At 47.8% G+C, this 16,840-nt stretch overlaps 1 protein-coding gene across 1 annotated transcript in view; it reads left to right on the top strand.

Annotated features, from left to right (window-relative positions):
- Positions 1 to 16,840, top strand: part of INSC (INSC spindle orientation adaptor protein) — a 141,747-nt gene that overhangs the window by 83,613 nt on the left and 41,294 nt on the right. The window contains exons 6-7 of the mRNA XM_006142526.1: positions 5,005 to 5,118; positions 8,875 to 9,000. Of these exons, the coding sequence (XP_006142588.1) occupies positions 5,005 to 5,118; positions 8,875 to 9,000 (240 nt within the window). The remainder of the gene's footprint in view (positions 1 to 5,004; positions 5,119 to 8,874; positions 9,001 to 16,840) is intronic.

The following is a 16,840-nucleotide window of genomic DNA, read 5'->3' as shown; positions in this document are numbered from 1 at the left end:
GCCGCCCCGCGGCTTCCGCCGCCGCCCCGCGGCTCCCCCATGTTTTCACTTTTAAACATCTTTTCTCTGTTTTGTTTTTTGCTTTTTTTTGAGAGAGAGATTTTTGCTATGGGACATGTGTACTCATTGGAGAGACAGAGAGACAGAAAGCAAGAAATCACCTCCCAGAGGCGATGATCACACCACAGTCCTTTCTCCTCCATTCTCCTTTTGGAATTTTGGGCATGCACGCTTGAACACATGCCTGGTGTGAGTTTTAAGCCATCGGGTCTGGGACTTGAACTGCAGTTGACCACAGGGGAGTTTGGTACCTTAACTACTTTGCCACCTGCTAGCCCCCAATTTTATTTTATTTTTTTCTTTTTCAAGGTCTTATTTCTTTATGCACAGTACAGTACTGTGGTCTTGCAAGAACTCACAGTGTGTAAGGGTGTTCTTTTATTATCTCTTCCTAAGGAGCTATGGTTATATACAATTTTTCCTGTCCTTAACTGGACAAATGATTTCTACCTGCAGATTTTTTTTTTCAGATTACATGGAAATTACAAATTTATTTCATTGGCTATGTTAAGATTATCTTTATTAATTTATGAGGTTGTTCATTGCCTTATTTTTAATCATAATACATTTTTCTGTAGAACCATATCTCTTAATAAAGAATGTCATAGATGATATAATACATTCTTGCAGAATAACTATTGGAAGGATTTTGAATGTTCACAACATAATATAATGTTAAATGTTGAAGGTGGTGAATATGTTTATATCTTTGATTTGTTTATTACACACCATGTACATGCTTTTAAAGAATATTCTGTACCCTACAAAGATGCATAATGATTATATGTAAATCATAAACTATGATACATATTTAAAGAGAAAAGAGGATTAAATTAGGAAAGAATTCATAGTCATCTTAAATTCTTTTATCAAGTTTATTCATTTATCCCTTTCACTACAGAGAGGGAGAAAGAAAGACGACACTCCTTTTTTTTTTTTTTTTGAGAGAGTTTCGCTATAGAGTGTGTGTGCGTGTAGAGAGAGAGAGAGAGAGACAGAAAGCGAGAAATCACTCCCCAGGGGGGATGGCCACGCCGCAGTCCCTTCTCTTCCCTTCTCCTCTCGGGATTTTGGGCACGCACGCACACGCGCCCGGCGTGAGTTTTAAGCCACCGGGTCCGGGACGCGAACCGCGGTCGACTACATGGGAGTCCAGCAACATAACCATTATGCTAACTGCTGGTTCCCAAGACGACACTCTTAAGAGGGTCCTCATGCTGCAGTCCACCTCAGTCTCAGACAGCCTGGATTATAGTCATGCATGTGCATTGGGAGTGCTCAGAGAGGTTCTGGGGTGTGAACCTAGAACCTTTCTCATAGGAGTCCAATGGTGCCACTATCATGACACTGTCTTGCTCCTATAGCCACCTTTAGTCTACCACACCCGTTAAATCTGCTCACATTGTATGTAACCTCTTTGCATAGTTGGCCTGCTCTATCTAACTATGAACTCTCTATCCAAATTTTTAGGAAGAGGCTTCATAGTATTTTCCTGGCTCCTTCTGAGGAGCTCATTCCTGGCTGCTGTTTGAGTTTACCTCCTTTCTGATAGATCTCCCTGGATCACAGTTGGTCTTGCTGATTGAGAAATGAAAATATATCCTCCTTTTAAAATTTCTTATTTGGAGCAATTAGACTGTGTGCATTTCCTTAATCCTTTTTGTATTCCCTTTTCCTGGTTTTCATTTTTCTTTTTTTTAATTTGCCAGATGGCACATGTGCTCACCAGAGAGAGAAAGAGAGAGAAAGATGGAAATCTTGTGAAGGATGCAGGGGAGGAAGTAGAAGCAGGCATGGGAAGCCACATGGCATGTCTCACATCTGAGAAAGAAAAGAAAGAAGAATTGAAAAGAGACTCAGGGGAATCAAGGCATAGTTACCCTTTGGAGGAGTTCCCTGTCCCACAGTCATGCTGTACTCAGTCACTGCTGGGAGTAACTCATTAGAAGTGTGGCTTTGGCAGGAACCTTACAGAAGCCAGAGGGGCAACCCCTGGGGCTCCCAGGCAGCTTTGGCTCCTGTTTCAGGAGCCCTGGCCACCACCATGCAGATGTTGAGAATGCTTGGCCAGGGTGGAAATTCACTCTCCTATTTGGTGAGAGCTCCTAATGAGGTTGGAGTCTTCTTGCCTTGAACCTTCCATTTCTACTAGTCCGGGTAAGGTCCTGCCTACATTAAAGGAGATAGATTTTACTCTGAAACTAGGAAGTCATAATTACAAGGTCAAGGTCCAGCTCCACCCTGGGCTATATGAGTGCTCTTGGCCAGCTCTATGTCTAACTTTCTTCTACCACAAATTGAGGGTTGGATAACATACTTTGGAGGCTCTTCCAACTCTGTAATGTGTTGTGGCATTGCCAGCCTTGATGATCTTGGTGGAACCTTTAATCTCATACCGTTCCACATTTCTTTTGTGGAAAGGATGCTTGCAAGTTTTCTTTGTCAGAGATCTGATCCACTGAGCTGTATCTGAGGTGTAATTGCTGTATATGTGTGTATAGACATTTACATGAAATTATTCTCAGACATAAATGGTCTAATATTAGCAGCTGATTGCAAAAGACACTGGGTTTGAATTGTTTAATGTAATGCTAATTTGCCTCAAGTACAAACACTAATCAGGAACATTAGGTAATTATCATTTAGGTACAGGACCCCAATATATGAAATCTGCATTTTCCTGGGAGCATTAGTATCACATGTATAGCTGCTTACGGTAATGATAGGGAAGGATTCTAAGAAGTATGTTCATTACAGAGATTTATAGTGACAAATCTTGGTTATTAATTTTATCTTTGGTTGAATCTCCTACAAGAGGCATCTCTCATATCTTAAGGAATAATTTTTATATTTAATGTAGTTCAATTAAATATATACTTAATCTTAAGACTGCTATGTGTAGAAGATTAACATTCCATGTGTGAAAAATTCCATGAGTTTGAGTAAAGAAGAAAATGGGAAAGCTGTTTGCCCTCAGCTTAAAACTTCCTTTTTGTTATTTTGAAGATTTAATTTCTTTATATCATGGTTTTATAAGTGGAGAAACTGAGGCCTAGGGGAGTTTATCTCAAAATAATAATTGCTAACAGTTTTATTTTCCTCCCATGTGTCAGGTACATTTAAGAAGTTCTTTCTAAATATATATTGAAAACTTTAAGATATCGGGGCCAGCAGGTGATGTGGAGGTTAAGGTACCGGATCCCACGTAGCTGACTCCATGGTTCAAGTCTTGGACCTGGTGACTTGAAATCATACTGGAAATGTGTGCCCTCGTGCCCAAAGTCATGAGAGGAGACTTGAAGGAGAGGGATAGCGACGTGGCCATGGCCATCCCTCCTGGTGGGTGATTTTAAAAAAAGAAGATACGAGCACAAACACCTTAATAGATAGATACTGTTATTTCTGTTATTTCCATCAATTTACAGATGAGGAAACCGAGGCAAAGACAGGCCAAAGTCCTTGCTCTATAGCACACAGATAGAAATGGCAGAGCCAGAATTGAACCCAGACAGTTTGGCTCCATAATCTGTGTTCTTAACCACATGCACAACATAGTATGTAAAAAGCGAACTGGAACTAGAGTCCAGATATCCTTATTTATTTGTAAATGTCATTTTCATAACACCAGAGTTAATTAAAAACAAATCCATTTTAATGTTTTAAAATAAAGATGGCAACTGAAATCACACAGGTGGCTGCTCAGACTGCCCAGCTCTGGAAGTCCAGTTTCCTGCATGAGGCCTTCCAGGGCAGCTCCCCTCACTATCGTCTCCACATCTCCCAGAAGAAATTCGAGCAACTGGCATTAATTAGCAGGTAGTAATCATTTATAATCAGTGAATCACATGCTTCAAAGCAAATGACTGATTATGAAGTGGTTTCAAGATACATGAAAAGCTTTTCCCCAGAAATAGGCTGAACTCTTCTAGGAATCATTTTCATATCGCATTAGTTGATGAACTCCCATTCGCTTTCCTTTTTGAGTCTCTTTGGGTTCTATGTTTATTCATTCCCAGACCCCTCACCACTAGCCCTAGATCCTTCAGTCTTAATTCGTATGGATTCCTCATTGAGTTATCCACCCTTTGACAGGATTCCCAGTGCTGCTATTTGGGGTTGGCTGTATACACAGTGCAAGTGTCCACTAAGCAGTAAGCTACTGTAGAGTGCTTTTTTTTTTTTTTTGAGAGGTTTTTGCTATAGAGGTGTGCGCTCACCAGAAAGACAGAGAAAGACAGAGACAGAGACAGAAAGTGAGAAATCACCCCTTGTGGGGATGGCCACACCACAATCCCTTCTTCTCCATTCTCCTCTTGGGATCTTGGGCACACACACACACACACACACACACACGACCAGGGTGAATTTAAGCCACTGGGTCTGGGACACGAACCGTGGTCGACTACATGAGAGTCCAGCGACATAGCCATTAGGCCAACTGCTGGTCCCTGTAGAGTGCTTTTTTGACTTACCCACTAAACCCATCACCAAGTTGGAATTTGCCATTGGCTAATAGCTATCCCAAATGAGCAAATTATTTGGTCATAGCTATAACAACTCATTGGTCTTAACTTGATGGGTTGTTTATTTAACTAATGACTTCCATTTAGGTTAGGAGCCAGTAGCACAACAAGATGGTATTTGCTAAACTTATGAATATTGAGAGATGATTTTCTGATGAACTGGAATGAAGCAAATTTGTTGTCGATGCTCCAAGGGTTTGGAATGATCTACTTCTGAAATATGGCTCAGACCTCACCCTGATTCATGTGCTTTCCCAAGCTAGAACCTCATTGTCCCCATTGTCAGATAGTAGATAGTGGACGGGGCAGGAGTATAAATTCCAGAAATGCTAATGGGGTGTGGACCCACTGGTATTTCATCAAGGAAGATGATCACGGAGCGAAGGGAGTGCATAACCAGCAGACTTTGCTCTCTTCTTAGGCACTGGTGAGAAAAATCGATGCCTCAGACAACATCTATACTACCGAGTCCACCACAGGGAACCTGTTCAGCCTGACCCAGGAGGGTGCTCCTTTGTGTCGCATCATAGCCAAGGTGAGCTTCCTGTTTATAGGTCAAAATGGCAGGTCTGGGCAGAGTAAGAGGAAGTCACTTCTCGGGTGGGAACAGCTGGCTCACAAGGTCTGTCTTGGCTTAAGCATTAGCTTGCTATGTGACCTCGGGAGGGTCATGTTACCTCTTGGCATTGCTATCTCCATGTTGAATAGATGGCTAGGTTCATGATTTCCTTTCTCAATTGAGACAAAAAGCTGGTGCTCTCAGAGTCTCTCTCATCTTTCTTAATGTGGCATCTAAGTATCAGCACTCCTTCCCATCTCCACACACACTTCCCTTCTTGGCAGCTGTGGTGTCCCTGGTGTCCACAGGATGCAGCAGTAACTACAGACTCCATCTAGAATGTAGCATTTTAGAAGATAGATTGGCTTGATGTGGCCTCCTGGCATAACAGATGTAAGATATGTAATGTCTCAAACTCAGTTCAAACAAAAATTTCTATCTATAGACATCTCTGTAAGTTAAACCCCATCCAACTTCTTAATCCTGTCACAATTAAAAAAAAAAACCCCTCTATCCTATAATAATTAGAAGTAGTAGTATCAAGAAAAATATGAATGATATATCTGCAAGCATGACCTTCACCTCAAATTCAGAGACATTTGTTTTCAAGGGTTCCATTCAGGACCCTTACCTTCTTTTTATTCTCCCTTGGAGTCTTGTGAACCTCAGTATCTGCCTATAAGCCCTGGAAAAACAGTAAGAGAAGCTGGGCATTCTGTTGTTTTTCCATAAAGGACACTGGTCAGTATTCAACAAGCATCATGAAAACATGGGGCACCAGCAGGTGGTGTAGCTTTTAGTTGACTTGGAAAGTGAACTCGCAGTAAGCCATGTGCCTTCCAGCACTGCACATAAATACACTACAGCCTGCCCCAAAGTGCCTGGGCCTGTAATTCCCATTTTTAAGATGAGGAAACAGAGGTTCAGAAATAGTTCATTCAAGATCACAAACATTAATACAGAGCTGGGATTTTAACCAAGTCTTCTGACTCAAAATATTCATCTCAACCTTCTTGTGTTGCTGGTCCTTGGGAAAGAGGAGAAAGAAAGCAAAGTAGAGAGAAGACAACTATGACTCTCATCTCCTGAGCCTAGATGAAGAGCCTGCTTCCTGCGGCAGGTGCTGGGGTTTCCAATTCTGGCAGCGATGGAGAAGATGGAGCCCCTGACATGCCCTACACAGTATCCTCACCTTCATACTCCATAAATGTTCCCATAATTGATAAATGTAGACTAGCTCCTTTCAGTGCCTTTCCTCATCTGCCTCTTTGGGGTACACTGTAGTCTTTTGGGGGCCTTTCATCTGTCTCAGCTGCCTCCAGGAGAAATCTTGGGCAGCCTGTCTGAGGTGTGGCCTCTTAACCTCTTGGGTTCCTCTGTAGATTGAGAAACAAGTCTAGTCTTCCCTATGATGACAGCATCAAACCTATCCCTTCCCCAATGTAAAACATAGAAATCTCCCCTGTGCTTCATCAAAATGGCCCTGCCCAGCTCCTCTGTTATCCCCTCCACCACCAGCCTATACAGTCCACAAATGATCTCTTCCAACTTTATGACAGCTCATCCCAAGTCTGTCTAAATAATTCATACTGTTGTATTGCTGGGCTCTGAGCCCAGAGCTTTCTATAAAATTAAACAAGCTCCAGCCAGCACTGTGAATCTGCTAGCTCAGGCGATCCCCAGCTCTACTGTGGGGTCAACGCTGCTCGTGGATCTTGAATGGGGGTTCCAGAGTGGTCCGTAAGATGAATCCATCTAACTCCCTTCGTGGCCTCCCTCCACCCCTCTTGTTCACACATTCCAGCCCTTGGGATACCTTTCCTGATGATGTGAGACTCTTCTATCCAGGAAGTCTTCCGTCTCCTGACCCTCACTGCACTGGTTGACACTGGGTACAAGGCCCTTCCACATATGTTAGCTCAATTGCTCCCCTAACAGCTCAGTCATGTAGCTCCCATGATCCCATTTGTAGCCAGAGTTAACCAATCCTGTTGTTAATCAATTCAGCAAAGCCAAGACTTGGACCAGAATCTCCTTAGTCTTGTTCCAGGAATTTCCCCCCTTTCTCTCAGTAGCTAAAAATGCTAAGAAAGCCATTTTTCACAGCCTTGGGAAAGACGTAATGAGAATCCAATGCAAATGTGTGCAGAGGTTTAAATATAGCTGTGCTGGGCTCTGCGCCTCGAGCCCGAGGAACACTGCCACATCCACCCTGGCTCTTGGCCTCATGTTCTTTGGCACCATTTCTTCATTGTCTGCTCCAGATGTACATCTCTAATTTGCCTATCCACCTATCATCTAAATAATACTTGCATAATTTGTATGATTGAATATAAATATATAGAAATATGCATCCATCTGTATATATGTATATTTACACCTGGAGGGACGCTATTAATGACCAATGGGGCTGGTTGGAAAGAACTTAGGACTCCTATTTCTTTTCTTCTTACCTTAAAGAGTAACTTGGTTTTGCTATAGTGACTCTGAGTAAGGTTTTTTTGTGACTCCTCATCAGATGTCCAAGGAACTGTGGGGAGGTAGGAAGGCAGAGGTAAAGGATGTGAAACAAGGAGACAGAGGGTATCGTGTCGCTGCATGCAAGAGCTTATTTTTATTAGAGTAGTGATAAGATCAGGGTGGCTCTATCTTGGCCAACCCTTCCAGGTTCTCTTAGAGGCTCCTATCTATGCTCCCTCAATCCTGCAACCCCGGCCCATGTCCTCACACCTCCACCAGCTTTGTTCCTGCCTGTTCCGCCAGGCCACAAGTTCATTGTGAACTGAGACTGACGAGTCTTGCTCAGTGCCCAGCACAGTGCCTGACATATAGTTTATCACCAATGTTTTCTGAATGTGTAAATGAACTTCCCAGCCCTCAGATAGGCCCCTTTCAAACCTAACTGACTCCTCCAGAGGAAGGAGGAATGTGAAAGTTTGTGGCCACTCTTAGCTGAATATAAAACACCAGAAATGATCAACTCCCTCAGAGTGGGACACCATCATTGTGGTTCCTGCAATGAGCAGAAGCAAAAGTCTTAGATGGAAAAGGGCTCCTGAGCTTCTCTTTTCGGAGAGGAGGGGCAGGAACAAGCTGGGATTGATGATCTCGGTGAGCCTCTGCTGGGCCTTGGTGGTCCTTGCTCCCCTCTTCCAGTTGCTCACTCAGCACCTTTTCCATCATCTTTTGCTGCAGCCCCAGCATGTGGAACAGGGTCTGGTCATAGCAGGTGCTCAGGAGATTTCTTGTTGACAGTGTTCTCAAAAATATGGCAGAAGGTGGTAGTCACATTTTCCCTGTAACATCTAGCTCAGTTTTGGGAGCAGGCATGATGAATAAGTTAGAATCAGTGTTGAGGTTAAAGACAGAGTCCCCTGTGGGACTCAGCTCAGATCACTGGTTCATTCATTCTGTACTGTTGCCACCTTCCGCCCTCAGGGATGGTTGAGCGAGAGAGAATGACCCTCCGACCCTAGCATATATGTTTGCCTTCGCCCTGGCACCCAAGCCTCAGATCGTGTTTAGGGAATCCACTTCCAGCTTGGATTAAGGCTGACGTTGTTCCTGGAGCCAGCATTTCACTGTAACGTACACGTGAAGGCACATGTTTGAGTATGTGTATGTGGGGAAGACGCGAAAGCACGTCTGAGGAGTGAGGGATGCCAGTTATTCTTGAGGCAGCCTAGAAGAGGTCGCATAGGGAGGTATGTGACATTTTCTTTTCTTTGGCAGGAGGGTGGGGTCGTAGCACTCTTCAAGGTCTGCCGGCAGGACAATTTCCGGTGCTTGTATCCCCAGGCGCTCCGCACTCTGGCCTCCATCTGCTGTGTGGAAGAGGGTGTCCACCAGCTGGAGAAGGTAAGGGCAGCTGGCTGGGGGTGGGAGTTGGGGGGTGGCACTGAGGTCTCTAACGGGTGGGGGGTGGGGATAGTGCCCTGGTGGCCATTCATGGAGCAAGTCCTCCAGGCAACATTCAGATAGGCTGCCAGGTCCTTAACTGGGGACTGACCAAGACATGAAAGGAGAGGGTCTAAGTGGCCTGACCAGGAAAGGTTGGCCCAGTGGGGCATCCACCATCTGACAGCCTGGCAGGAGGGAAGCAAGTTGAGTGGAAAGTGGTATTGGAGAGGTTAGGGGTGATTGGTTCTTTTCTCACAGCAGGGCCTCAGCACAAAAGGAGGGGAGTCAGCTCCTTTGGGGCCAGAGCAGGCAAGAGTAGGGTAGGCATTGGTGCCCAGACAAGCCATGGTGCTCCACTCCACCAAGGCCTGGAGGGCCTGGGTAGGGAAACTGAGGCCAAGTCTCAGTGCAAGCCCAGTCTTGTCTGTAGCCATCCACCACCCCCATTCAGGATGTAGCGCTGAGGTTCCTGCTGGACTCAGACCTGAGGGGTCTCAGCCTCTACATGGGCCCTCAGGGCCTTCAACCAGGAGGACTGGGGAGGCCAAAGCTGATATATGGGAATTTCTTGACCAAGTTTCAAGGACGACTACTGAAATTTCTTATGGAAAAAGTAGAAAGGACAGTCTCATGGGTGCAGAGTTTGGGCGAATGCTCTCAGCCTGTCCTGTGAGTTGGTCTGTCTGTGAGTTGGGGCTGGGGTACGCCAACTGCTCCCCTTCTTCTGTGTTCTGCAGTCTGATCCTGGCTTTCCAGATAACCTCTGCCCACCCTCAGTTTCTTGACTTTGGTTTGGTCTCCTAGAAAAATGGTCATTTTACTTCCTACCCTGCCTCTTTCCAAATCTACTCAGATTATGGGGACAGAGATGCTCTTGACTGAGAAAGGAAGGTGAATGGGGAATCTAATTTTACAGATGGCAAGGATGTGGCTCAGAACTGGGAAGTAGTTTGTCTAAGATCACATAGCAAAATAGTAGCAGAGTCAGCACCAGCCCTCTGGAAAGAGCGCCCGTTCCCACTGGCTGGAGCCTTCACATCTGGTTGCCATGAGCGCTGGATGTGGAGGAGAGAGATCCATGCTCCTGCCTTCCTCCTGTGACTCAGTGAGTAAGGAGGCTCCAAGGATGGCAGTGACTTGCTCAAGATCATAGAACTACACAATGAAAGAGCCGGAATCCAAGGTGGATCGGAAGCCACACACTTCCCTCATCCCAGTGCACTCGCTGGTTGTGTGAGCACAGATATGCATATGTATGTGCTCACTTAGATGGCAAAACTGGGGAGCAAGTAAGTGGGGAGAGAGAGCGAGGAGAGAGCAAGAGAGAGAGCACCTCGGTGTAGGAAGTGCCTTGAGCATCTTCAACTTCAGGGGCTGAATAGTTTCTCTTTTCTCCCATAGAACTTCTTCCTTGGTTAGTGGTTAGTGGACACACGGCCAAATGGGGCCTGTTTCTAATCTTCTGTCACATTTGCTTGACAGGAAGAATGAGAAGAGATAATGAGTCTTGGTGTCACTGGGTCTCCAAAAGCAGGGACTTGCTTGGTGTTAGTGAGTTTGCACTGCAGTAGGAAGCGGTCAATTCAGGGGAAAATAAGAACAGGGCTCTTTTGTTTAGAGTTGAAAACCTGTGCAGCGGGCATGACTGGAGGCAATGGTTTCTTCTGATGCTGCTCAAAAGCCAGAAGATATAAATGAACCTCTCCCAGTCCAGATGGGCTGTCTCCAGCCTGAGAGTCAGACCCTGCCTTTCTGAACAAGAAGTAGAGGGACACCCATTGTCTGAGGCTCCTGCACTCCAGGTGCTGAGCTAGCCCATTACCTAGCCCTTCCTTAACACCAGACCCATGTGAGCAAGCACGACCGATAGCTCCATCATCAAACCAGGAGGCAGATGCTCAGAAAGTTTAAGTGACTTAAGTAAAATCACATAGTAAATATTGGAGCCAGAATTTGGGCTCTGTCTGCCTGAATTCAACCTCCAGTCTACTCTCCTACCTCGCTGGTTTAATGGATGCCCTCAGAGCACTGAAAAGTCCCTGTGAATTGAACCCAGAGCACCTTGCCACTGCCGGTCAATGTCTTAACCCCAACCCCTGACTGGCGTAGGGTATGGCAGCCAACCTCAGCACTCTGTGTCCAGGTGCTTATAATACACAGACACTCATGAACTGTCTCCTCTGAAACGTACCCTGAGAAAGGTTCCTGGATGGTCAGAAGCAGCTACATTGCCCAGTAGTTGTGGAGTCAGTAAAGAGACTCCGTATGGATTCTTATTTCAGTTGATACTTGCCTCAAGTTTAAAATCAGATGAAAAACAGCCTCAGAGAAATGACTTCTTACACAGACTCACAACAGTATATGATTTATTCACTTAGCAAACACTTATTGAGTATCTGCCAGGCTCCGTTTTAGGTGCTGGGTGTACAGCTGTGAATAAAACGGACAAGACATTGTCCTCAAGGAACTTAGATTCTAGTTCAAGGGATAGCAAATTATAGTCTATAGTTCAAATTCAGCTTGCTGCCTGCTTTTGTTTGTTTGTTTGTTTGTTTTATTGCCAGAGGGCATGTAGACTCTCTGGAGAGAGAGAGAGAGAAGAGGGAGTAAGTACCCCCGAATGGGGTGTGATCACATCAAAATCCCATCTCCTCTATTTCTCCATCTTGTTAGCATTGAGGGCATGTAGGCACAACCACCTATTTTTTAATTCCTTATTTAATTTTATCTATCATTGTTACTATTTCTTTAAAAATTTTGATACAGGTCACGTGCACTTAGCAGAGAGAGAGGGAAAGTGAGAAAGCAAGGGGGACCAGGCCCAGGACTCAAAACTGTGGTTGGTCACATGGAAGTCTAGCACCTTAATCATCACGCCACCTGCTGGCCCCAAAACACCTGATGTGCTTTAAGCTGCTAGGACAAACTATGCAGTTGGCCATGTGAGATCCAGCTCCCCTAACCACTAGCCAACAGGGCCAGCCCATTGCCTGTTTTCTTACAGCTGATGAACTAAGAAAGTTTTCTATTTTTATTTTTTATTTTTAAATGGCTGGGAAAAATGCACAATCAGAATAACATTTTGTGTTGCATGAAAAATGATGTGAAAGTCTAATTTTGTCCCATAAAGCTGTATCAGGACACAGCTGTGCTCATTTGTTTAGGCTTTCACACTACAACAGCAGAATTGAGGAGTTGCAACAGAGACCGTCCAGCCCTCAAAGCCAAAATTACCAACTCTCTGGCCATCTACAGAAAATGTTTGCCAACTCTTGTTCCCACAGGTTAATGAGGATTCATGAGAACGAAGAAGAGGACAGTTACTAACAGTATCCAATACTTGCTTTGGGCAAGCACATCTCTAAGTCCCTCCTTTCATCGCACCCTTTAATCCTTGCTACAGCCACAGTACATGAATACTATTATCCCCATAGTTACAGAAGAAGGAAGGGAGACTCTGAGAAGGATACACAGCTAATACATGGCCCAGGCAGTCATTAATTCCAGCTTTGCTGGGCCAGTGCCAACCCGTGTTGTTGACCATTATGCAGTCCCAGTATTCAAACTCTGACATTCTGAGGCCACGCTTTTCCTTCACATTCTGCTGTGCCTAGAGTGGTGGAACATTCTAGAGACACCCATGAAGCCCTTCCTCTCCCCACCCTTCGCCTAGGCCCCTGCCCTGGGTCCTGTCCACACCTGCTGATCCAGGCTGTTCAGCTGGTCTCAGGGCTCCGAGGAGGTCTGCAGTTGTCCGCATTCAGGAGGGAAGATGGAGGACCCTACATGGGGCAGGTTGTACACACCACAGAATGACAGGAAGGGGAAGGCGGAGTGGGAAGCAGGGTGTCCTGGGGCTCCCGCCAGCGGCCCACTCACCAGTCTCAGTTCCTGGCCTAATTAGATAATGTCAAAATTCCAGCCACCCCCTTTGGATTTACTGGCCCTGCCTCCTCACTGAGGTTTGCTTAACTAATTGGCAGTGAGAACCGTGCTGGATTTGGTGAAATTCATCCGTGTCCTACAGCTTCCCCCTTCTCTCCCTCAGCCTGGAAGAGGTGCATTAGATCCAGCCCGTCAGCTGGTAGAGATGTGGGCCTAGATGGGTCACTAGACACCTGCTTCCGTTCTGAGCTCTGCTGTGTGGTGCATGAGCCCTGCTGGACTTGGGGATGTGTGTGGTCTTTGGTTTGGTCAGGGTTCATCATCTGCCTCTTCATTCTTGGTCTCTGCCAGTCAGCCAGCCTCGGACTTTGGAACTCATTTCCTCACTTGCTCTCAGGAAGTCCGTCACTGGTTCAGTCCCCAAACCCACTTCTTTGTACTTGTTTGTTGTGAAGCAGCCCAGGGCAGTTGTGAGACAGGGGACCCTGAGAGTCAGGCAGTACTGCATATGAACCCAGATTCTCTACTTAGGAGCTTGGGTGCAACCCTCCAATTTGCTTAGCTTCTCAGAGGCGCAGTACGATGGGCAAAATAGCCCCGACCTCAGAGGACAACAGATGCGCCGTGGTGCAGTGCCCGGCACACGGCAGCCATGACTAAATGATGGATTTGTTTTGTAATTGTGGCAGGTATGGTACTCATCTCTCGGGCGCTGAGAATGCCTGCACTTGGGAAAGCTGCAGGCTGGTGTGCTGGAGCAGGGGTGAGGCGGGTCAGTCGCAGCCACGTGCCGTGTGGGGAAGCGAGGTGGGCTACAGCACGAGGTGGTGTTTCTATTTCATAGATGCAGACTGAGACTCAGCGACTGCATTCCTTCAAGTCATGAAGGAAGAGCTTGGATTTAAAGCCACGTCTAGTTGGCTTCAACCCCTGCTCCTCACTCGTTGTGCCATCTTAGGCAGGTGTGGTTGGAAGTTTCCTGGGAGCCTGACTCTGTTGGCCTAGGTAGGGATTGACATGGGCACCTGCTAAGGAGGACTGGAGGCAGCAAGGTGTCAACACACAGCAAAAGCCTCTCCAGAGTGTCCAGCGGGCCTTGCAAAGCTCCATTCTTTTTGGAGTAGCCCTCTAGATGTCTGGTTTGTCCTGGCCACATCCTCCCTGTCATCATGTCCCCCTGCATCAGTAAGTTTCAGAAAGTCTCCTCCACCCTGTGTCCTTGGCAGCCACTCCTCACTCTCACCTGTGTTGGTGAGGGGGGACAGCAGACCTGCTTTCTGCCTCCCAGGGCGGCCAGACAGGAGAGGCATTGCAGCGTGGAGAGCTGGGGGCTGTCCCTGTCCATGGTCACAGGAAGGAGGCCCCACCTCTGCCAGGACTGCTAGTGAAGCAGCACCAAGGAGGCAGGGGAGCTGGGCCTGGCAGAGGAGCTCCCAGCAGACCTGGGGATGGCAGTGTCCACAGAGGCAGAGGGCCGGTAAGCTGGCCTGTGGGCTCTCAGTTTGCTAAGAGCTCTGTGTTCAGTGAATCGGGGAAGCCCCAGCCAGGAGGCAGTGTTCTCTGGATCCCACCTGGGAGAAGACTAGAGGCAAAACATGCAGTAAGGAGAGACTGAGAGCTCCAGAGCCATCCATACCTGGGGTAGATGGACCTACTGCTGTCAGGGTGGCCTGGTCAGGGCAGCCTTCCTGGCGGACTGGAGCTGGCCAAGGTAGACTGGCCTACAGAGGAGGAAGACTGCCAGGTTTTGGGGAGGCTGGAAGAGGTCTGAGGAGCAAGTCACTTCTCTTAGAACCCCTGCTCCTCTTCTGTAAAGTAGGAATAACACCCCCTTCTTCTAACACTTGCTGGGGTCGGGGGTGGTGGGGGTCCCAGCAGGGTGCCAGCAAGGAGCAGTCCCTCTGCCTGTGTCCACTTCCCATTCATCCTCCTTGGCCAGGGCAGTGGTGAGACAGGGGACTGTGAGGGTCAGACAGTCCTGGGTTTGAACCCAGACTCTCTCCTGAGCTTGGGTGCTTTCGCCTGGGGAACTTGCGTGGCTTCTCAGAGGTGTGGTGTTTTCATCAGAACAGTAGGCAGTCAGCTCAGTACCTTTTCAGGGGGGTCTGGAGAGAACCCTCAAAGAGCCTGCCTAGACCCTGGCAGAGTTCAGGGGTTCTGAGCAGCTGACGGCAATGTCAGGGCACTGCTGCTTCAGGACTGGGGTTGGCTGGGGCCAGGCTAAGATAGGGCTGGACTGGAGATGTGGCCCGGGTGAAAGGCTGAGATCTGAAGGACAGGACCCTGAGGTCATATGGAGCGGGGGGCACGCAGTGCCCAGTGCTCAGACAACCTCCAAGACAGTTCTAGCAGCCCCCCTTCCAGCCGTAAGACCACAGATAACCTTGCTTTCACGAGAGCATCCTTTTGCTCCCGCCCCTCCCTTTTGTTTTATTTTTTCAAATAAGAGTTAGCTCACTCTGTGCTGGAGCCAAGGGGAGAGTTTAATGAAAATCGATGGAGAAATTAAAGATGAGCAGGGGGGAGGGGAGAAGGGCTCAATTCCAAGTCCAAGAAGAAAATCGCCCGGTGAGGGTTGGGCAAATTGCTGTCTGTCTCCCTCCAGTTTCTCACCCCCACCCTCTGGTTCCCTGGGGCAGCTTAGGGGGATCAATATGCCCTGACATCTGAAGGACTGGGTGAAGGATGGAGACTGGGAGGCCTGGCCTGGCCATTGGAATTCCAGAGACCCTGTGCGGGAGGGATGGGCTGCAAGGGGGCAGTAGGGCAGCTCCGTGACTCCAGCTGCTATTTTCCAGCCGTGTCTCTGCCCTGCCGGTTCCCTGCAGAGCTGTAGATGGTTGGAAGTTGTTCATTTTCACAAAACAAACAAACATACCCAGACAAGAGACTCTAACCAGTTTCTCTTATCCTCTTGTCCATTCGCTTTCCACAGTTACTCTGCAAGGAAGGCAGGGGAGATGGTCACCCCGTCCCAGGATACAGAAAGCGTGCTGAGGCTACAAGGGAGGCACTGGGAGGGGCAGCGCCTCGGCTGAGAGCTCTGCCTTTTTAGCTCCCATTCACAGGTGTCCCTGGTCCTCATTGGGGTGCAAAGATCCTGGGACAAGGCAGCTATTTTATCTTGGGGGAGGGTCAGTTCTAACATGTAAGTGAGGCTGGGGGGCGAGAGGGGGCATCAATGCCAGGCACAGAATCTTCACTTCCTTGGACTCGTGGGCCTTCTTTACCCGGGAGTGACTCCTAGAGAGAGGGAGAAAGAGAACCCTCCAGAGATGGTCCCAGACCCCTGGAGCCCCTCTTTGCGGCTTAACTAATCTAGGCTTTTCAGCTTGCTCCACCCTCATGGCCCCAAGCACCTGCCCCAACCTTAGAATGAGCCGAGGCTGTCAGAGAGCCCCAGGGTCCCAGGTCAGATGGCTGTGTTGTGATTCTGGCTGACAAGGCAGAGGAGCTGGGGCTGGCAGTCACCTTCCCCAGCCTTGCAAGCGGGCAGGGTCAGTGACAGTCTTCCTAGATGGAGTGTGGCTCAGTCGAGTCCCAAACAGCAAGTGTCCTGTCTCTGCTTTGGGGGTCAGGGATCTCAAGGAGGCCTGGATGTGAAGAGGCAGAACAGAGCCAGGTACGCTGTGCCGCCTCCCCTAGCCACTCCTGACAAGAATCCAGGCTAAGATTACTGGCCAGTACTCTCCAGTCTGAAGGAAGGCTGTGCTGGCCCGGGGGCTGCACCCATCCTCTGAACCACTTGAGCTGGAGAGGATGGTGAGCCCGGCAGGATGGGCTCTTGTGCGGAGGCAGTTGGCTTGCAAGAGCCGGCTCCACCCTCCGGGGCTCGGCGGGACCCTATGTGCTGTGCAACAGCGGCCCCTGGTGGACAAGGATGCCAGCGGCCGGAACCTGACGCCGCACTGGG

The sequence above is a fragment of the Tupaia chinensis genome, unplaced genomic scaffold, assembly GCF_000334495.1.
Source record: "Tupaia chinensis unplaced genomic scaffold, TupChi_1.0 Scaffold000077_1, whole genome shotgun sequence".
Lineage (NCBI taxonomy): Eukaryota > Metazoa > Chordata > Mammalia > Scandentia > Tupaiidae > Tupaia > Tupaia belangeri.
This window is presented reverse-complemented; position numbering and strand designations above follow the sequence as displayed.